Below are 23648 nucleotides of genomic sequence, written 5' to 3' on the forward strand. Positions count from 1 at the left end.
ATTATCTACCTGTTATATAGTTTTGAAATACTACCTTTCTTTATGTGTAGGTGGGACTTTCAAGGAGTTCTGCAAACTATCAAGAGAGTTTAACAGCATAATCCCAGTAACATGTAACCAGGCCAATTTGGAATTGGATCTTTCAGCTCCATTTCTTGTCCAAGGCAACAGATGGCATTATGGGTATGGTGACTTTAAATATACTGAAACATAATGAATCCTAATATTTCTCATTTTATTGTGTGCAGTGTATTGTGCTAAGTCTTAGAAGAAAGGGCCACGAAGCAGACTGGATATTTGTTTGGTATTCAGATTGACAGTCTGACTGACACAATATATGTGGGGAATAGCACGGGCTAGGAGTGAACTGCAAGTACAAGGAGAAACAGCGCAAAATAACAGCTTCATGAAACATTCAGTCAGGTTGTTGTGGCAGCATATCTTTCGTATCTCACTGAGCAGCCAGATAACACAAGAAACTGCAATAGTGAATAGTTTCGCCAACCTTGCTACCACCGTCTATGCATTGCATAGCTGCATGCTTCACAAGACTGGCCGTACAGAAATTTCAGATTCTGAGGATCTAATTTCCCTTTTTGTGATCTTTACTAATCATGATCTATGGGCAGGGAGAGATTTACAATTAAATACTGTACACACATGCCTATAGCTACAGGGACAGTGTTTACCTGTATAAAAATTCCTCACACATGTTTCCATCATTAGCAGGCCTACTCATTTCATAAAGGATTACTGGCACATTATCATAATAATTATAATATTTTAAACTAGGATATACAGTCGACCCCTGAAAAGTCATGGTTCAGAGTTGGTGGGCTCAATCATTTGCAGATTTTTTTCCCAGCCTAGCATTTCAGCATCATAACAGTTCACCGCATGTAGCTATCTTGAGTGTTTCGCTGAGTGTTCTTAATTCTGTTCTTAAGCCCTAAGATGCCACCCAAACGCGCCTACCCCCTGAAGCACCTGAGGAAGAGGCGCCACCCAAGGCATTTAATAGGCATTTTTTTTTTTTACCACATCCAAAATTTGCGAATTTTCACAATTCGCGGGTGCTCAAAGAACATAACCCCCCGCAAATTTCGGGGGTCAACTGTATCGACAAAAAGATGTTGCATAGGGTGCCAAAACTTGCAGGCCTACAGACTCCAGTGATGTTGATCCATCCCTGGCTATGGGCCTAATAGTCCAAAAAAAGTTATGCTTAACTATTATGATCACAGCTTTGGAATTTACTTTGCTGTGCGTAATGATATTTTTTTTGCCCTAGGGGTTTAATTTAGAGAATTTTCCAGGCTTTTTCTCACATGCTCATGTCTATTTCTTTTTTATGCTCCAATTTGCATGTACCACATTGAAGGAATTGTCGGCACAAGCCGGACGTCACAGGCACAGTGCTATACTAATTTGACAATCTTTATCCAGCAGCTCAATTAACTCTGCTTTACTTTTTCAGGTGCAGAAATTGTTCAAGCCTGAAGTCTATAGAAACACTTAACTCTTTAACCCATGAAGGATCCTGGAATGCTACTGAAATAGCAAAAGGTAGAGTATGGGAAACCAATCAAAGATGTGTTAATGATTGCATTTTAACAAAACAATCGTTTGATGGGCAAAAATAATGCTGTGTATGTATTCTTATTTATTCGTATTATTTATTATATTTCTTCATTGATAAAAAGTTATTAGTAACCACCATGCTGGTCGTTTACATTAGGTTCTAAAATGTGTATCTTCTTTTAGGTTTTCCTATTTTTATGCTAGGTTTATATACTGTTCACTAGTCATAACCAGAGTAATCTAGTTTGTGTTATTTGCATCTATGTACCATCCAGTACAATAGATGGCCCAAACATTTCAGCGAAAGAGGGCTACATTGCTAATAGTATATATTAATAGGTGTATACAGTGTGTGTTTGTGAGATATATTTTTTTTCTCACTAGATGCAATTGTATTTAAAATACAGTGAATTTGTTAGTTATTTAGTAACACAGGCAATGCACTGTTGCATTAAAGCAATTCTGTCACCCTTAAAAAAAAAAAAAAAAAGAAAGAAAAAATACCCTGCAAAAAAAGATGTTATACTCATCTGTCCTTCCAACCATTCTTGTAATTGTTACTGTCTTGTTAGACAGAGCTACCAGCAGAATCTTTACATGTAGCACTCTCTCTTGGGTGTGCTGGATAACTATGTCCCCCATCTGGTGGTGTGGTTCATGCCAACCCCTATGTTAGTTAAACGTTTTCAAAGCAGTAATTAAAAAATTTGAAGGAGTAGGATGGAAAATTTTTCTCGAACAAATTAATTTTTAGCAGTGAATGTGTTTTTCTTTTAGGAAAGTCCATTCATTTAAAAAATCAAATGGAAAAAGCAAAGATTTATTTTTAAGTACTTTCAAACAACATTCATCATGTCATTAAATGTACGAATGGTAATTTTCATATAAATGTTCAGATGAACATCCGTGCGTTCAGTGCACCAGCTTTAGGCCCCTTTCACACAGGCAGTCCAATCAGGTCTTCCTGTCAGTTTTCCAGTCTCTTCTATGGAGCAGCATTTGTTAGCAGACCCATCTCCTCTGACACCTGCTGCCATCCGATCCGATCCTTTCTGGCAAAAACAGAGGGATGGTGGTCCTTTTCCCCATCCGTCCAGCGAATCGGATGGAAACGGACAGGTAGTCCGTTTCAATCTGATTGATCAATAGAGGAGAACAGGACTGTGTCCGCTCTGTATAGCGGAGCATACACGGACCTATCGTATACCTGCTCAGCGGGAATCAGCAGAGAGATCCTCTGCTGAGCAGGTGGATTCCGCTTAGCAGAGGCGCCCGTGTGAAAGGGCCTTAGAAGATGGAACTACAGCATGTGTCTCGAGACACAGAGAGCAAACACACCTGTAATGCTGCATACACACGGTCAGAATTTCAGTCAAAAAAAGTGTGATGGTAGCTTTTGGTCGGATATTCCGACCGTGTGTATGCGCCATCCAACTTTTTCTCTTTGAATTTCCGCCAGCAAAAGATTGAGAGCCAGTTCTCTATTTTTCCAACGGAAAAAGTTCTTGACGGAAATTCCGTTCGTCTGTATGCAATTCCGACGCGCAAAAAAACATGCATGCTTGGAAACAATTCGACGCATGCTTGGAAGCATTGAACTTAATTTTCTCGGCTCGTCATAGTGTTGTACCTCACCGCGTTCTTGATGGTTGAAAGCTAAGAGAACTTTTGTGTGACCGTGTGTATGCAAGACAAGCTTGCTCAGAATTCCGTCGGAAAAACCATCCAAGATTTTTCAGACGGAAATTCTGCTTGTGTGTACGGGGCATTTGTGTGTTTTTATATTAAATTTCTGCACAAGAATAAAGATTCCAGGAATAGTTAAGTATAAAAAGTCCTTTTTACACTGTATTTGTTATACTTTTGAATTTTTTAAAATGCAACAGAGTTGTTTCAAATAATAATGGACACATTAAAATGCTAATCCATCTGCTGTCGTTTTCAGAATCAAAAATTGGATTATACCCGGAATACATAACGGGGAAGGTGCTAATGTACTGTGTACATTACCTCAGAATAAGAGCAGATGCTGAGGTTAAAGTGTTAGTTCACCTTTACTGTCCTTGCTGTACTTACCTCCCACAATTCTGAGCTGCCAGGGTTCCCACAAGCCACTCCACTGGTCCGGCATAATTTGGACTGGACGGCGCTCTCCAATAAGAATCTGTTTGGCCTGTCCTGGTAGCACTGGATGGGGAGGAGCGAAAGCAGTAGGAATTTTAAACACCTAGACCAGTGGAGAGGATTGCAGGAGCCAAGTACAGCAGGGACCTGTGGGAATGGGGAGGGGGTCTGATGTTAAGTCACCTTACAGACTTTCTGTAAAGGTGAACTGATATTTTAACACCCAGCATAGAGCAAAAGAAGAGCAGGGTGCTGCTTAAAAGAATAGTTTTTGCTCTGTGCTGCAATATGCAGTGTCCGGGAGTGTAGAAATGGGTTTAACTGTTCCAGAGTTTGATGCCATGTATATTAAATGCTTTCTTAGACCTATGTGCTAGGACCTTCTCCCAGCCTTGACAGCCAGATCTCTTCAGTGAGATGCACTTCATGGCTTCCTTCTCTGCAGTGCATTTCAATATGCTTTCTGTGAAAAAATCCTATGGGAAGTGAGCAGATCCCTGTCAATTAAGGTGTTGCTAAACCCAAAAGTGAAAAGTGATGCAAGAGATCCCGGTACGCTATCCACGGGCTGCTAATGGGGTGGTAGGGTTGTCACTCCACCTCTCGCGTATATGGACTACAGTGCACTGTGCATTCACATGGTATGCTTGCCGGGTCCTGTAGACACTACCACACATCACAGGCAGCCCTGAAGAATTTGATAACAGAGGAGCCTGGGATTCGTAATCAGGAATCAGCAATATACTGTGGCTTCTCACAACCCGCAGCCCCTCGCTCTGTAGACCTGGGGGCAGTATAAAAAGCACTTAAAGGTAAGTTTTTTTTTTTGTTTTTTTTTATTGGCAGTTAATGGAGTGTCTGCCCTTTAATACAGAATTGATGTGCTTCAAGGTTGGACAGAGAATGATTACTCTCCCCAGGGTCACATTTAGCAATAGGGACCTGCAAGTGGGTAAAACCTTGTATCACCCCCACACAAAACATTGAAAATAAAGACAAGGACTAGTGTTTTCCACCAAACTTAATGTATTAAAATATGATAAAGCCATCCACTAAAACATTATTTTCTCTATTTTGTTGATTTAGCATTGGGTATTGAACCCTTGACATATGTATTTCTTATGAACCTTACACTGGAAGATGAAACCGGGTCACTTAATGCTTATTTGTGGAGGCATGCAGTAAGTATAATGATTTATGATTTGTAAGTATACAGTATATGCTCTGTTAAATAGGCAATGGAGTGATGTTGATGCTATAGGATGTGTTTGTATTCTGTGTTAATATTTCCAAGGGTTGAAGGGTTCCTGCACAAGCATTTTCTCCTAGTGGCTGTTTCTTACACAGCTTTTTTTAAAGAAATAGTTCAGTATGTATAGTCCATAGTATGTTTTGTTTTGTTGTATTATTTTTGGCGGGGGCTAGTGCACGTAAGGATTCAAAACTCTTGTCAGGTTGTTTTTTGACCCAGTATGCTGGGTCAAAACAGTAAGCAGTTTTAACTGTTGTTACACTAGATTTGATCAAATAATTGGTTGCTGTGGCAAGCTATTCTCTATTTTCTTCAGCTGTTTTAATAATGCCAATCTCTTTTAGGCTAAATCTTTCACTGTATATGTGCCCATTCACTTTATAAGGATGGGTAGCATGGTTATAGTATGGAATTCACACAGAAATACACAATAAAAGTGAGATATATAACAATCTCATCTCCACATACAATAAAAATGGCAACATTATAGGTAGAGTAACTTTTTCTGATCGTACAGGACTTGGACTTCTTTAAATCATTGTAACTGGTTTACAAAATTACATTTGAAATTTACAGTTGAAAAAAGTCCATTTAGTTCAATCAATAATATTATATGCCGTTACCTTGTGGGCAATGGCTAAAAGATTGCAGGGACTTCCCCCTATATAATCAAATAGCAAGAGATGTGACCTATTATCGCCACCGTGACATGCCTCTATCCCTAAATTACTTTGTATGTAAAAGGGAACAGTGGTCATGGGACTTTAAATAAGGCATGTCACAGTGTCAAAATAACATGAAGTAAACGGTATAGAAAGTTTATTACAATCCAAGAATAAATCTACATAATTGCAGAAAAACGCAATGAATCTCAAAAAAAGTCATAAAAACCAGCTGACGTATAAAAAGCACATATTGGAACACATAAATAGATATTGTATTGATGCATGATGGTATATGCACAATAATGACACAACCAAAAATGGGTATAAATTGCAAGAACCAGACTGTCTTGGCATCATTGAAAAATTGCCATGGAACTCAACGCGTTTTGTGGAACATGTCCACTCATTAGGAGTACAGTGTAAGAAATGTCTGTAATAGTGAAAAAGCAGTCTGGTACTTACTAGTCAGCTGGAAATTAGCCCAGTTCCCGAAGGGAGGGAGAGAAAGGGGGTGACAGCAGTGTCTGTTCCGGAGCTGAGGCAGGAATGACCCATCCATACCAAAGGAACAGCCAGGGGGGCAGGTCAGAAAACAGCAGAAAAGTTTTTTGAATAGTGGGCTGCAAGGACAACTTGCATCCTCACTAATCTAAAGATAAATATATATTTATATATATATACACATGTGTGATATGTAAAAGTAAAAATATGAATGTGTGTGTATGTGTGTGTGTATATATATATATATATATATATATGTGTGTGTGTGTGTGTGTGTGTGTGTGTGTGTGTGTGTGTGTGTGTGTGTAAAATATACCAACGTGTAAGTATATATAAAAATGTGCAAGTGTCAAAAAACTATATCTAAAAAAAAAAAAAAAAAAGCAAAGTGTATAGGTGAGGGTCACCTAGGATCCCAAAGTGAATCTTACAGGTGTGGTTCCATAGAATAGACTGCAGTTGCAATGCCTCTCAGGTGTTAAAGAGGCATGTACTGACCTGCTCAGGCTATATGCTCGAGATGCAGGGCAGGGCCCCGCCAGTGCTGTGCCATTTGGCCAATGAACACAATATGTGGACAAACCAACCATGAAAAAATGCCTTGAAGGGGCAGGTGCATGAAGTGGAATGAAATCAAGTTGCTGGGACGATAAAAAATATACCAAATGTAAAATGTACTGAAAAAAATGCTAAGCCATTAGCCAATGAGCGAAAGGGAGCAGGGACAGGATCCCCACACACCCACTGCTCAGCATGAGATGGACAAAAGACGCTGCCACATCCCAGCATCCCATAGACGTCACGGGTTGTCAGCATGTGCGGTTTTTATGACTTTTTTTTTTGTGATTCATTACCATGTATTGTGTTTTTCTGCGATTTATTTAGATTTATTCTTGGGTTGTAATAAACTTTCTATACCATTTACTTCATGTTATTTTGACTCCGCGACATGCCTCATTTAAAGTTCCCTGACCACTGTTCCCTTTTACATACAAAGTAATTTAGGGATGGAGGCATGTCACGGAGGCGATAATAGGTCACATCTCTTGCTATTTGCCAATATCTGGGTGGAATACACCCCGCGGTCCTTATTGATCTATTACGCCACCCATATAGACTTATTTTTTATTTCTTTTTTGTTTCCCTTTTCATTACCATATTATTATATCTATATTGTTTACCAATGTTACTAAGTTTGTCATTCTTAGTCTTGTTTTGCTGTTCACCTTCCAGCTGGCAGATGGGGGGTCATATTGCCTCTGTCTGGTTTCTGGGGCTGCGATGTGCTGCATTGTCTCCCCTCCTGATCCCCATTGGGGTGTGGGCGGGGAGTTCTATCCCGCACATAGGTGCTATGCACATGCTGCCCACCCGTGACATCTATGGACGCCGGGATGTGGCAGTGTCTTTTGTCCATCTTATGCTGAGCGGTGGATGTGTAGGGATCCACATCCAGCGCACGCTGAGGGTGGTCATGTCCCCGTTCCTTTGCGGTCATTGGCTAAGGGCATAGCACTGGCGGGGTCCCGTCCGAAAACTCGGGTACACAGCCTGAGTTGGTCAGTGCATGCCTCTCTATACCTGAGGGGCATTGCAACTGCAGTCTACTCCATGGAACCACACCTAAAAGATTCACTTTGAGACCCTAGGTGACCCTACCTATACACTCTTGTTTGTGTTTTTGCTTTTTTTGCACTATGCATTTTTGTTTCTTAATTTTTATTTTTAGCACTTTTCACATTTGGTATATTTTTTATTGTCCCAGCAACTTGATTTTTTTCCACTTCGTGCACCTGCCCCTTCAATGCATTTTTCCATGGTTGGTTTGTCCACATATCACCTATTGTGTTCATTGGCCAATGGCATAGCACTGGCGGGGCCTCGCCCTGTATCTCGGGCATATATAGCCTGAGCAGGTCAGTACGTGCCTCTTTACAGTTGCATTTCAACTGCAGTCTATTCCATGGAAGCACAGTTGTAACATTCACTTTGGGATCCTAGGTGACCCCACCTATACACTTGTTTGTTTTTTGAGGGGGGTTTTGTTAGATATAGTTCTTGTACACTTGTAATAGTCTTGTAATACATGTACACATATATATATATATATATATATATATATATATATATATATATATATATATATATATACAGTATATATATATATATATATATATATATAACACACATTCATATCTTTACTTTTATATATCACGTGTGTGTGTGTGTGTGTGTGTGTGTGTGTGTATATATATATATATATATATTTATCTTTAGATTAGTGTGGACACGAGCTGTCCCTGCATCCCACTATTCCATGGACTTTTCTGCTGTTTTTTGACCTGCCTCTCTTGCTCTTATATGGTAAACAAAGGGAAAATAATCAAAAGGATGATCAGCCACCTGGGTTGTCTAATGTACCACTACATAATAGATTTCAGCCATTACAAGGGTACCAAACAAACTCAGAGTATTATGATGGTGAACCTCAAACCCGTCCTTTTTTAGGAAGAGGGAGGGGCTTCCAGCGGAGGGGACGTGGGGGGCCTCCACACAGATGGAGACCTCCTCCGTACCCTCAAACCCCAAATCAGTACAGGAATCTACAACCCCCATCCCAGTACAGAGGCCCCCAATCTCAGGCCCAGTACAGAGGACCACAACCCTGGAATTACCTAAAAACACCCTATTGGAAAGAACAGCAACTACAAAAGAACCACCCTCAGCAATCAGCCATAGACAAAAACAATACAGAGGCTGTAGGGCAGGATCTAGAATCCAAAAAAAGAAGAAGGGGGTCCGAGTAGGGGGTATTTTCAATTTGTCCAAAGTGAAATTAACACAGAAGGAAACTAATATTTTAAACCTTGGTCTCAAATGTGGCTTGAAAAAGCCCATCAATAAGTTTGATGTCTTTATTGATGTTCACAAATATATCAGAAAATTGAACATCAAAAAATACTTCTTAGGTTGTAATCCTCCTCCAAGTACCGCTATTATACATAAACCTAATGAAGTGATCAATAGTGGTTTGAAAAATAGGTCTCTGTTTAATCCTCTAAACAATCCAAATCATCAAGTGGAGGTCTTTAAAGGACTGATCTTACGGGATTTGGAACATCTTAAACCAAAGAAAGAAATAAACATGTGACATATCAGCGAAGGAATCTCCAGTCTAGAAAAAAGGAAAGATATTATTATAAGGCCAGCTGACAAGGGAGGAGGAGTGGTGATACTCCCGAAGGAGATGTATCATGGTCAGATCATTGAGATGTTGTCTGATCAAGTGACATACAAGCCCTTGGAGAAAGATCCAACTAAAGCCTATAAGGATCAATTAAAAACCCTTGTGGAGATGGGATCGAAAAGCGGTGTTTTGAACGATAAAGAGAGGCGATATCTGGTACCTTCAAGCAACCGTATACCCACATTATACACTTTGCCCAAGATCCATAAAGATCCCAGTAACCCCCCTGCAAGACCGATAGTAAATAGTATAGAATCAGTCTCTGCAAGAATGGGTCAGTATCTGGATTGCTTCCTGCAAAAGAGCGTAGTAAATACTCGTTCGTATTTGAGAGATACAAAAAGCTTCTTGAATTTTTTGCAGGCGGTGGATTTAACGGACAAACCACAAGTTTTGTTGGTAACAGCCGATGTAGCGTCGTTATATTCCATTATACAGCATGACGACGCTCTATTGGCACTAAATTGGGCCCTCTGCCAAAGAGATGATTTGCCTTTTAAACAAAAAGTTTTTTTAAGGAATGCTCTCGACTTTTGCCTCGGTCATAATTATTTTTGGTATGACAACAATTTTTATACACAACAGAGAGGCGTAGCGATGGGCGCTAAATTCGCGCCGAGCATTGCAAACCTCTTTATGGCAGAGTGGGAAGACAAGACCATTTTTAAAGAACAACGTCCGGAACTAATCTTTTACAAACGTTTTATTGATGACCTGTTTTTTATCTGGGCCGGATCAACAGAATCACTAGAACAGTTTTTACAAGTTTTAAATTGCAATGATAACAACATTAGATTGACTTCTAACTGGCACAATGAAATGATTAATTTTTTAGATGTCACTATATATAGAAAGAATGACAAATTGGAGACCAAGGTATTTTTTAAAAAAACCGATAGGAATAGCTATCTACCTATCACTAGTGGCCACCACCCTCTATGGCTTAAAAATATTCCGAAAGGACAGCTCATGAGGGTGAGAAGAAACTGCTCCGAAGACACTGAATTCCATCTACAATCAAAAATTCTTGTAGAAAGGTTCGAGGCTAGAGGATACAAACCAGAGACGCTACAGAAAGTGGTAGAAGAAGTGGCAGCTGTACCTAGAACTGAGTGTCTACAAGAACCAAGCCAGGAGAGGCTCTCTAAGAAAGGAAATGAACGAAATAACGAATGGGGATTTGTCTCACAATTTCATTCCCAGTATAAAGAAGTTGAAGATATCTTTAGAGAACACTGGCACATCCTTCTAATGGACAAAAAATTGACAAATGTTCTTCCACCTGTACCTCAGTTCATCTATAGAAAATCTATGAATTTTGGAGATAAAATAGTTAAAAAAGTCTTAGATCCCCCCTCAAAACCACAGACGTTCTGGGACCGTAACGGGTTCTTTGCGTGCAGAAAGTGCAAAGCATGCAGAGAAGTCACCAGACCTCTGAGGGGCATTAATAACTTTATATCTCCAGTCAACAATCGCTCTTTTGATATAAAGCAATTTATCACGTGCAACAGCACTTATGTAGTCTACGCTCTAAGGTGTCCCTGCGGCCTGATGTATATAGGCCGTACCAAAAGGTTGTTGCGGATTAGGATTGCAGAGCACATTAACAACATAAAAAACGGTTATAAAGACCATAATGTGTCTCTGCATTTCAGGTTGAAACACAACAGGGATCCCAAGGGGCTTGAATTCTGGGGGATAGAGCATCTCCAAACCCACTGGAGAGGTATTAACCGCATTCGTGAACTATCGAAACACGAAACCCGGTGGATATATTCCGTAGATGTTCTTTCCCCCCGAGGCCTAAACATAGAGCTAGATATAAATTGCTTTATTAGCGACACATAACACACATTCCGTGATCTTTCAGTCTAGGTGTATACAGTCCCTGTTTGATATATCTAGTAATTTTTCTACTTTTAATTTTTAAATTTTTTATCATATTAATTTTTTATCATATAAATTATAAATATCATATCAATAATGAATTTAGAAATTTTAAAATTCCCTAGAACCAATATTATTCCTATTTTTTGGACATCTATTACCTCATAATTATTTTATATATAAATTTGTATATATATATATACACATTTTTACAATTTTATTAGATTTTATTCGGTCTTTGAATAGTAGGTGTAATGATTTAACTCTGATTCTTACAAATGAATGTAAAGCCATTTTAATGCATCCTCCATGCATAGTGTAATCATATTCAATTCATTTTAAAATTGGATTTATCAATGCATTGAATTTATCATTACTCTTCTAAATTACTCATATCCATGCATATTCAGGTTGAGGGCTCGCACCCTTGATGGGTGACAGCAGATTGTAATGGTATAGGGTAAATACAAGGGAGGATGCTGCTTATTTTATTTTCTGATTTTATTCTCACCATTAAGAATATACATATGTCGGGTATTTTTTTTATTATTTATTTTTTATTGTACCTCATGCATGCGTTGAAAATGTATAGAAACGCTATATATGATATAAGTATGTAAAGTAAAAAGTTTATAAGAGATATCCTTAAGCAAGACATATGAGTCACAATTTTCCCAGCGAAGTCGGCAGGGTTTAAAACAGTTTCAGCGTATTGAGTCAAAGTCTTCCTTTGCTGACAGCTCTGGGAGCATTGATTATGAAGTGGGAGTGACTGGCAGATCCGCCTCCCTCATTCGCTGCTTAAACCTTCCACTGTTATTTAAAGCCGGCCTCACGATTGGTAGATTACGCCCTCAGACGACGTCCGGAAGTGACGAAACGCGTCAGGATCGTAATCTACCGGAAGTGACGTGTGCGCTCCACGGAAGGGAACCAGGAAGCGATAAGACTAGCTGCATACAGCGCGCATCCCGGAATTCCTCCCAGAGGACGAATAATACAGGCACAGTGCACTTTTCAATGCTCTATTATACTTTTTTATCTGGTACGCATATTTTAAACGGGGGGAGTGTGTTGTTTTGAATTATTCAATAAACGTTCTCAAGCAATATTACGCTATATGGCATTTCATTTTCTCCCCATGTTACATTTACCGAGAGGGTTTTGCACCACCTGGTGGTTGAACTAAGGAGACGGAGAGTTTTCAAAGATCATTACCCAAAGGCTTGTGGTTATTGAAATTGTGGTGAGTGCAATCTCACGGGGGGTGACCCCCTCACGCGGTGATCATTATTGGTGGAAGGATCTCTACATATATCTTCATATCCACAGACCACAGCTTTATTTTGAACTTTCCTGTCTCTCCAACATCTGTTCTATATAAAGTGTTTTACAACATCGGACACTGAGCGCTGCTTCAATAAGCATAACAAATCAGAGACTTGGCGCGTTGTTTATGATTTCAGACTTATTGGTTGATTACATATAATGATTCTTTCATCACTCTGCTGGACTATAGCCACTGTGGCTTTTTATGCAGTTTCTGGATCAGTGGACTTCTCACCAGACCCATGGGGCACTCTGCCTGTTATAAGATGCAGGGCTAGCCTGTAATGTTGCTTTGCACCGAATCCTGTTGTAGGCATGCCCTTACAACATGTGGGATTAGCTGCAGGGTGCTTCACAAGTCCATAGCCATCACCCCAGATGAAGTCTAGTGAGACGAAACGCGTCGGGGGACTCCACTGCCTGCCATAATTTTACATTAAGCGCTTTTTTACTACAGAAAATGTAAGTGTTTTACCTTCTTTAATAAATTTGCTTTATAAAACGGAATTATGCTATGTGGCCCCTTTTTCATTCTTTATGGGCCATTCTCCCGAGACGGGCTACTACCTAGAAGAGGTTTCCTTTAAAGTCCTGGATGCTTTTGGAATTTCACTGCCATTTGGTTAAAAGATCCTCCTCTATTACCGGTTGGTAATACAAGCCTTTTTGACTCATTGAGCATATGTTCTTATGAGTCCAACTTCTCTGGTAAGCCTGCACTACTTCTGTGTGGAGGGCCCACGTTCACGTCTTTTTTGTACCAGTTATTCACATGTGAACAGAATTGCTTTATTCAAATATTGGACTATGAACAGTTCTTTGCACTCAAGTGATATTTGAAGACTATCAGAGACTATACTATGCACTATATAAAGTGTTAGAGATATCTGTCCACCTTTTTTTCTTGTGTATGCAATATTACAATCATTTGCTCATTTGATATAATAAGCACTACACTTTATATGCACATAGCCATGGTTTGCCTGATGCAGAGGAATATCTCTGCAGACCCTTGCAGGGTTATGCCCACCATGGATGACAAAGCCAGGATAGGGTTAATTCTGTTATTCCTGCCAATGAATTTGGTGAGTCCAAGATGGAAGCTCTTTAATCATTCTCCCAGGTTGCCCATTTACCTTTGTGGAAAGTTACTATGCATGTACACCCTGCCTTCTACTCTTTGGATTAATGACACCCACCAAGCAATATCTCCTGGTTCTCATCCCCGCAGCCACACAAATAGCGGTTTATGCTTGCTGATCCTAAGCTACAGCATCCTACATGTGCCTGCAACAAGGCATTCACAGCCCCCTGCACCACTGCTGCATTGATGAGTACCCCTTTGAGGACATTTGTTTACACGCATTACAGATAATAATCAGAAAGACAAGGGGTGCAATAGCTCAGGCTCAACATTTAGCTATATCAGGAGTTAAATTACATAATTTTAGGGCCCTGTTACCACCTCCTCATGGCTAACCCCATTGTGACTCTTTGCCACCTTCTGCTCCTTCAACTGGCCCTCTGGCCAATGCTTGTCATGAAAGGAATTTTCTGCCACAGTATCAGAGTTCATAGTCAGAATCTTGTTGAAGCCCTAAGCTACAGGGGTCACAGCTGTGCCCCTCTGATTTCAGTCTTTGAATATAGTACCAGAGAAAGAGGCATCTGCTGTGGAAGCATCCTTGCTCTCTGAGGCATCTGCTCAGGATGATGCACCTGCAATAGTAACTTCTCCAAAATTTAAGGAGACTATTGGTACACAGATTGAAGCTGTATGCTTCTGTTTAATGTTGAAACAACTTGAGTCAGCTCACCATTACATGTCTAGTATGTGGATCTTTCCTGTTTATGCTTCTTTTGAGGCTGTCCTCTAAAAGGGACTGGCTGCATGCAAAGAAGATTTTTTTCTCTGGCTAAAAGTTTTGCCTCAACATTAATCTGTTGAGGATGGTTTCCTTTGGAAGTGGGCAGTTCCTGCGCTATATCTAGCAATTTATTACCTCAACAAGACCCTTACAGTCCCCTGGAGGACAATACTATGTTTAAAGTTCTAGTAGATAACAAGTTAAAGACCTTCCTTAAAGCTATTTTTGCCCGTGCCAGCCTTGACATGCAAACTGAAGTTGTATCTGTGGCAGTTTGTCAGACTATTGCTGTCTGGACTTAGTATATGGCCCAGATCCCTTTGTTCATAGCCAGCTGAAAATGTTACCTACTGCCTTACGCTACTACATGAATTGCTTGCCAGACACTTTTTTCTAGAATGAGCCTTCTCTATGTACATATGCACAAGATTCTCTGACTTAAATGCTGGTCAGCTAAACTCCCCTGTGAGATAGTGAGATGCACCTGTTTTTACCCTGGTTCTGATCCCTTTTGGATAAGTACATCAAAAAGGTCACTAGGAGTAAAGGTATTCACCCGCCCCAGAGGATAAAGACTTGTCTCTCTACCGGTAGGTCTGCTATCTCCTGAGGTTAGAAAAGGTTCCTTTCATTCTTCCCATTGTTACAATGCAAAGTCTAAAACTAAAAGTTATACTGTGGCAAAATGGCACAGGCAGGTGAATCGCAGTCATGGTACGTCAGTACCATAGATGGCCACTAAGGGGCTCGTGCGCACCCCCTGCTTGCCCACGGAGCCAATGCGAGTGCCCGGCAGTCTCGATCACCACCTGGCTCCCGCGATCGCTCGGGGCACACGGAGAATCGGGAGCTGCGTGTGTAAATACACAGTTTCCGGGTTCTCTGAGGGGAGAACTGACAGATCCTCTTTTCATACAGAGTATGAACAGGCGATCTGTTAGTTTCCCTGCACTGTCCACATCCCCCTTCAGTAGAACACTTCCTAGGACACACATTAACCCCTTCACTGCCCCCTAGTGTTAATCCCTTCACTGCCAGTGACATTTTTACAGTAATCAAGACATTTTTAATCGCACTGATCGCTGTATTAATGCCAATGGTCCCAAAAATGTGTTAAAATTGTCCGACGTGTCCACCATAATGTCGCAGTCACAATAAAAATCACTGATCGCCGCCATTACTAGTAAAAAAAAATAATAAAAATGCCATAAAACTATCCCCTATTTTGTGGACACTATAACTTTTGCGCAAACAAACCAATATACGCTTATTGCTGTTTTTTTTTGTTTGTTTGTTTTTTTTTACCAAAAATATGTAGAAGAATACGTATCGGCCTAAACTGAGGGAAAAAAAAAATTTATATATTTTTTGGGGATATTTATTATAGCAAAGTAAAAAGTATTGCGTTTTTTCAAAATTGTCGCTCTTTTTTTGTTTATATCGCAAAAAATAAAAAACGCAGAGGTGATCAAATACCACCAAAAGAAAGCTCTATTTGTGGGGAAAAAAGGACATCGATTTTGTTTGGGAGACATGACCGCGCAATTGTCAGTTAAATCGCAAAAAGTGCAAAGCGGTTAAGTTTTCACCTTATCCATCATGGCAGTCACATCTGTTTTCTACTGTCCCAACAACTTTTGAGCCAGGGGATCTTTATCCCTGTACCACCAGCAGAATGCTTTCAAGGGCTCCGCTCAAACTTCTTTAAGGTTCCAAAACTAAATTGAGAAGGTTGACTCATTCTGGATCTGAAAACTCTAAACTTGTTTCTATGTGTTGAGATGTTTTGCATGGAAAATGCCAGGTCAATCATTGCATCCCTCCTCCTGTGGGTTTTCTGGTCTAAATCGACAATCAGGCTACCTAATCTGTACATTCCCATATTTTCCACCTCCTCAATGCTACCTGCATTTTTCAGTGGGCAAACAGCGTTAATAGTTTATCTACCTTCCCTTTGGCCCGTCAATGGTCTATCAATGACTTTTCTCTGTTCTCAGGAGAGCCATGTTTTGGGGTACCTCGAAGATCTGCTTTTAAAGGATTGGTGCTACCTATCATCCAACACACAGTAAAGGTTCTGCAGTTTGATCCTCAACCTACAAAAGTAATTGTTGGTTCCACCTCATAGATAGGAGTATCTGGGTCTGAGGCTGGACACAAATTCATCCAGAATGTTTCTGCCTCGAGACCAACGTCTTTATCTTTGTTTCATGCCAGGGTTCTTTGGGGCCAGAGGAAGCCCTTTGTTTTTGCATGGATGAAGGTCTTGGGTCTTATGGCGGACTTCTTAGAGGAGGTGCCATTTGCCTAGTTTCACTTCAGGCTATTGCAACTCAGCATTCTAGGCATGTTGGACAAACTGACTCAATCCATGGACTGCACAATGCACCTGAACCACAAGGCCAAACTCTCCCTGCCAAGGTGGATTTCCAGTCCAGTTCTGGAATTATGGAAACCCTTTCCTCTGCAGTCATTGGTGGTTCTCATGAGAGATGCCAGACAGTTGGTTTGGGGAGCAGTTCTGAACACCTTCTTGGTGCAGGGGACTTGGTTCACTAGAGGAGGCTCACCTTTCAATCAACATTCTGAAACTAAGGGTGATTCAGTTATCCCTTCAACTCTGGACTGCTCTATTGCAATGACATTCGACACGAATACAGTCAAACACTGCCTTGGCTGTGCTCCACATCAGTCATCAAGGAAGCACCATAAATCATGCTTCTCTAAGGGGAGCAGAATTGATCCTCCCTTGGACAGAACTTTCACGTTCCAGGCCTGCCTGCAATCCACATCGCATGCGTGGAAATTGGCAGGGGGATTTTCTCAGCCATCCGTATCTGGATCCTAGAGAATTGACTCTCAATCCAGAAGTCTTTCAAACCCTTCACAACAGATGCTGAACACAAAATGTGGGTCTCCTTGTCACCCATTCAACAACAAACTGAGCAAGTTTGTTACCAGGTCCAGGGACTCTCGGGTCTTTGCAGTGGATACTCTTGTGACAACGTTGGATCATTTCAACCTGATCTACCCCTTTCCAATCATCCAGATTCTCCCTCATCTACTTTGCTGAATTGGGAAGAAGGTAAAAACCTGTCAATGCCTTTGAGGGGCTTATTTTGCTTGGTGCAAGACAAGGAACTTGCATTTTGAAAGCCAACAATGAAAGACTCGATGCTGACATCTGTGCTCCTTCTTGCCATTCATTATCAAGGAAGTATGTTCCTATTGATGCGGCGCCTGCCATTCTGAAGCTGGAGGGTCTGACCACTGTCTCTAGTATTAGGTTTTTCAGAGCACCTGTGCCTGCAAAAACCTTCTCGTTTTATCTACTCTTCATGGTCTTCCTCAATGGTGTTTGGAAAAACCCTCAACATGCCCTTTACACTCTACAAAGGCTTACAGGTCTTGTTCCCATTTGTAAAGAATTTTTCCAAACAGTGAACTACATCCACCCACCTTAACCACTAGGTCTAAAACAATTATTGCAAAACAAAATCAAAGAAATTCCTGGCTCAACATACTGACCAACCTGCTAACCAACTGAATTGTCCTGTCTAACAGTATGTGGTAAAAACAGTTTAGTGCATATTATTAGACAAGATAATTTGGTTGGTTAGCAAGCTGGTTGGTAAGTTGAGCTAGGAATTTCTTTGGTTTTGTTTTGCATGCGTTTACAATCCATGTGCTCCTTGCTGCAAAGGCCAGTTATAGGTGAGGGCAGTGGCCATTTGTTGTATTATTGCATACAAACAATTTTTATCTACCATTTGCAGACAACAGATGGACCTCTATTTGTGAGGCTTTTCTGTAGGGCTACTGTGCTAAAAAGAAACATCTGAATAGCACAAACCCCACACCCTGTCTTCGACCTGAGATCAGCATGCCTTAACTAGTGAACTCACACAAGCTGACAAAAAAGCACGCAGGCAGTGCTGGACTTTCCTGTAAAATAACCAGTGTGCTTTTAAAGAATTGTTAGGAATATTCATTTGTAAAATATTGATTTTATGCAAAAAAAATGAAACATGGGTATAAATAAATTGATTGCATTTTTTTGTCAATATTGTTTCTTAGGCTGCATTCACACCTGAGCGTTTTCAGCTCATAAAATGCTTGCAAAACACCAGAAAAAACTCCTGAAAAACGCCTAACAAGCAAAATCCCATTCATTTCAATGGCACCTGTTCACATCTGAGCACAGATTAACATTTGTTACCTGAACTCCCTAAGCTCAAAAAAGAACATGAGCTTCTTTGGGGCAGATTATAGGCGTTTTTCTGCCTTTTACATTGGTGACCTGAACAAAATCATGAATGTAGCCTTAATGCTAAATATGCTAAATATTCTGGTTTATAGGCATTTTTTACATATGCTGTGTCTTCTGAAATTATAGGAGCAGTTCTTTCAGATTTCTCCTTCTGAGATATTTATGGTAAATATTTTACAAGAACAACTTAATGACATTATGACCACACTGTGCCCACCAGGAAAATCAATAGGTAAGTGCTTATTTTATGCACTGTGCATGTTGTCCAAGGTTACCATTTCTTTTGCTTTTTGTGAACTAGTTTCTCTTTGTTAAAGTGAACCTGTGCCCAGACTATGCACACTAAAATATATATTGAATTCACAGTAAAATCAGTTTAAAATAATCCTTTATCTCTGTAGCATTAAAGTGTTATCTGGTCTCCCACAGTACACAGAACATGGTAATGCAAATATTTTAGTAAATATAAACTGCTAAATACCTTTTCTCATTGGCTGTATATAGCAGTCTTATGACTTCTATAAGTGTCCAGCTGAGTACTGTTTAAAGATTGTAGGAGAAGTTTTCACCCTCCCTTTATTGTCCTATGAGGCTGCATGACCCCTGACCCTTTGTCTGGATAGTGCTGATTTGCCCTGTGCTGATCACATGCACCCTCCCTTGAAAAAAAAACTCTCTAGCAATACACACCAAAGTGAGTGAGTATGTGTAGATTGCCCTAAGGCTCTGTTCTATCAGGACATGAATTAGGGACTGTGGAAGAAGGGGAGGGTCAGAGAAGACAGGATTAAACAGCCTTTTTACACAATGCCCAGGATTAACCCCTTAGGTTCCACAGTACATCTAACAAACATGCTTTACTGCATATACAGACTGATTTTACTGTAGTGGGTTTAGTAACACTTTAAGCATTGTGGCCGCAATTCTTCTATGAAGTCTACTTCGGGATAGACATCTCTGGACAGACAGGTGGATCTGGGTCCCACTGGTTTCCACCAGTTCTTTACTGATGGCACTTCTGGACATTTTCAGATGTCAACGGAAAGTAAGCATAATGCGTCTTTCATCTGCTGCATTACATTTCCTTGGCAAACCATGTGTCTACGGTCCCCAGCATTGTCCATTTCTTTGTGCTTCTTCAAAAGAGCTTGAACAGTACATCTTGAAATCCCAGTCTGCTTTGAAATCTTTGCCTGGGAGAGATCTTGCTGATGTGGTATAAGTACCTTGTGTTTTGTTGCTGTGCTCATTCTTACCATGGTCTATGACCTGTGACTAATGCCTGGTACACACAATGAGATTCTCGGACGAATGATCATCCATTTTTTTTGCATGCTAGTCTCATATCGAAAATGAAAATTTTACTAAAGTTCCGAATATTCTCGTACAATGGAATAAAAATTTGGACGTGATGTAATGTTTTGTAGTGTATTTTATTTTTGAACGACAACTGTACTGATTAAACGAAAATTCTACGATGTGGTATCGCACAAGAAAATTTTCATGCTTATCCCATCAGATAATAATGGGATGAACTGTTGTGATCGGCTAGCTGAACGCTGTGTAGTAACGATCAGATTATCGCATGATCGCTTCGAAAACAGTATTTTTCGTACGATTTTTTAGTGGTGTAAGGGCCATAAAACTGTCTTCCACAACCTCACCTTAGCAGTCTGGCAGTTCCTCACCCAGTTTTAAGCTTCCTACACACCTGTTTCTGTTAATCATACACCTGACTCTAATCCCTTAGGCCCGGTTCACACATGTGTGGTGCGAATTGAAGCACCGGTTTCCCTGCGAAGAGAAAAATCAGTTGATCAGCGTTTCACATCAGTTTTTGGTCAGGATTACATCAGTATCAGGTCGGGTTTACATCAGGATTTTATCCTGTTCTCAATGGAATGCATCTGCGAATCAGATGTGTTCCCATAGAAGATAACGTGCTTGCAATTCGCACCTCAATGCACAGAAAACGCACACTTTTTTGGGCAATGCGGAGTGAGAATGCAACGCACATCTGTGAACCAGCCTCATTCAAATGAATGTATTTTAAAATGTCATGCGAATTGGGTGTGGTGTAAGCTGCATCCAATTCGTATAGGTGTGAACTGGGCCTAAAGGCCCATACACACGGTCAGAAAATTGGAAGATAAACTTCGTCCGATGAACAATCTGCCGATTTTCTGATTGTTAGTATGCTGCTTTTGACAGCCGATTTACAAATTTTCAGCAGACAAAAACTGGATGTGCAGGCTTGAAAATTTGTCTAATGGACCACAACGTCCGATTTTCTTTTCATTAGTACGGTTTTCTGGCAAAAAAAAAATCTGAAGAGCAAGACTAGGCATGCTCAGAAATGAAAGTACACATACAAAACAATTCAACACATTACGTCACTTCTGACGTTGAATTCTGTCGTCAGAAAATTTTCTGCTGTTGAGTACCCTCTTCACTGTCGATTTGAGACTAGCATCCAACAAAAAACTGATACAAATTCAATAATCTGACCGTGTGTACAAGGCTTTAGGCTGGCCATACATTTTACAATTTTCTTTTACAATTTTCCTTTGGATTTACCAAAACTATGTAATGAGCTCAAACCTAAACACTTTCAATTTGTATGCAATCAGGCAGTCCCTTGCACTACATAGTTGAACATAAATCTAAAGGAAATTGAATAAGAAAATTGTATAATGTGTGGCCAGCCTTACAGTGTGCAAGTATAAGAATTGATGCTGGTTTGAAGCCAAAGTGTAGTCACATCAAATATTGATTTGATTTAGATTTTTATTTTGTTTGTGTTTGCTGATTTGTGTTTTGTAAATTGATATAAATAAAGAACTAAAATGTATACTTTTTAAAGCATTCTTTCTGTACAGCATTTCTTTACACCTGCCTAAAACTTTTGCATAGCAATATATCTTTTATTTATATATATATATATAATATATATATATATATATATATAAAAAATCAGTGGCGGCTGGTGCTGTATATTTTGGGGGGGGGGGGGGCGAAAAACAAGACATCACACGCTTATGCCCTGTACACACGACTGGTTTTGCCGTCGGAATAAACTCTGAAGGTTTCTCCGACGGAATTCCATTCAAGCGGTCTTGCCTACACACGGTCAAACCAAAGTCCGACCATCCAGAAGACGGTGACATACAACATGTACGATGGGACTAGAAAAAAGAAGTTCAATAGCCAGTAGCCAATAGCTTCCGTCTCGTATTTGCTTCAGGGCATGCGTAGTTTTTGGTCTGTCAGAACAACATACAGACGAGCGGTTTTCTGATAGGAATTGGTTCCATCTGAAATATTTAGAACATGTTCTATTTCTAGGTCCGTCAGAATTTTCTAAAAAAAAGTCAGATGAAGCACACACACGATCGGAATATACGATGAAAAGCTTCTGTCAGACATTCCGCTCGTGTGTACGTGGCTTTACACCGCCCCGAGCCCACCCTTTTTTGAAGCCAGTTAGAGCATCTAGCTCTAATCACGTGCTTCTGGAAAAAAAAAAAAAAAACCCCATTGGAATCCAATCCTAATGGACAGGGGCCGCCACTGATCTATCTATCTATCTATCTATCTATCTATCTATCTATCTATCTATCTATCTATCTATCTATCTATCTATCTATCTATCTATCTATCTATCTATCTTTATCTTTGTTCAAACAGGCAAACTACTGTGTACACCTGTGTGAGGACCATGTGATATCATATTTTATATTTATTGATATACAGTTACATTAAAAACTATATTTAATGATATAGTGACATTTTATATAAACATTTTTTAACCCCCAAGCTATAATGTATGCAGTTCTTTTCCTCTTATACAGAGATATCTCATTTAATTAAAATTAATTAAACCCTTACTCGGATCTGTGATCACCCGAGTCTCATTGACTCGGGTGATCACAGCGCGCGCCGTGTGCGCCCTGCAGGGGGGCGTGGCCAGCTTGTAAAGAGGAGGACGTCTATTGAACGGACATCTAGTAAATGGACATCTATATCTTTTCTGGAGTTTTTTGTTAGCAAGTTACAGTTTGGCCTTAAAGACCTGATCCCAAATCTCACACAGTAGTCATTTATATGGATACCATAGTTTTTTTGTTTGTTTTTTGTTCAGATTTTTTCCTAATTATGTTCATACATTGCTTTTTAACTAGGTAACAATTTCATTCCTGAATTAAATCTTTTAAAATATGTAAACTTTAAGTTACAAAAAACGAATTGATTGCTTCATTTTGTACATTATCATGACTTCTTGCACCTGCTTTTTATATAAGCCTGTAGCTAGTGTTGGCCATTAGTAAAGACTGCTACAAGTAAAGATGATGTGCGGTTGCTGCACACTTCCAGCATCTATTACCATAGTGAAATTCCCAGAGAGAATTGCTTTTTCAACCTGGTAGTTTTGGCAGCTGTTGATCAGTCTTTCCTTGCAGATGTAGTTGCATATGATCCAGTAGGTGCTCCATGTTTGAAATGTAAAAATGGCATACATTGGAATTATTTGCATCAAGATCTTTTGTCACAATTTGAGATTGTTTTCTTAGCGTTACATATTTAAGAAATCCTCCCATGATATTATAGTTAGTGGAACAGGTCATAAAAGTAGGTTTATTCTTTTAAGAGCAATCTATGTATTATTGGACAGATTTGCTTTTATAATGAAAAATAATAAATTGAGAAGCAGGAAAAAGTAATGTAATATTCTTTATATCAAGGTCAACTAAAAGGAAGGGACTTTTTATCTGCCACCATTTAAAATGTAAAAATAAAATATCAGCCACACCCCAAACTTAGCACCTCTTGATGTATTTATTGTCCACAAAGTGACCGCATATAACATGTCTGACAGGTTTCATCACTCCTGGGTTCCTCACAAGGATAGGGGACACCCCTT

At 39.8% G+C, this 23648-nt stretch overlaps 1 protein-coding gene across 1 annotated transcript in view; it reads left to right on the plus strand.

Moving 5' to 3' along the window:
* The window catches only part of POT1 (protection of telomeres 1), a 144148-nt gene that overhangs the window by 115170 nt on the left and 5330 nt on the right, over positions 1 to 23648 (plus strand). The window contains exons 11-14 of the mRNA XM_073619764.1: positions 51 to 183; positions 1478 to 1566; positions 4792 to 4886; positions 18854 to 18959. Coding sequence (XP_073475865.1) covers positions 51 to 183; positions 1478 to 1566; positions 4792 to 4886; positions 18854 to 18959 — 423 coding nt within the window. The remainder of the gene's footprint in view (positions 1 to 50; positions 184 to 1477; positions 1567 to 4791; positions 4887 to 18853; positions 18960 to 23648) is intronic.

The sequence above is a fragment of the Aquarana catesbeiana genome, linkage group LG03 (genome assembly GCF_042186555.1).
Source record: "Aquarana catesbeiana isolate 2022-GZ linkage group LG03, ASM4218655v1, whole genome shotgun sequence".
Taxonomy (NCBI): Eukaryota; Metazoa; Chordata; class Amphibia; order Anura; family Ranidae; genus Aquarana; species Aquarana catesbeiana.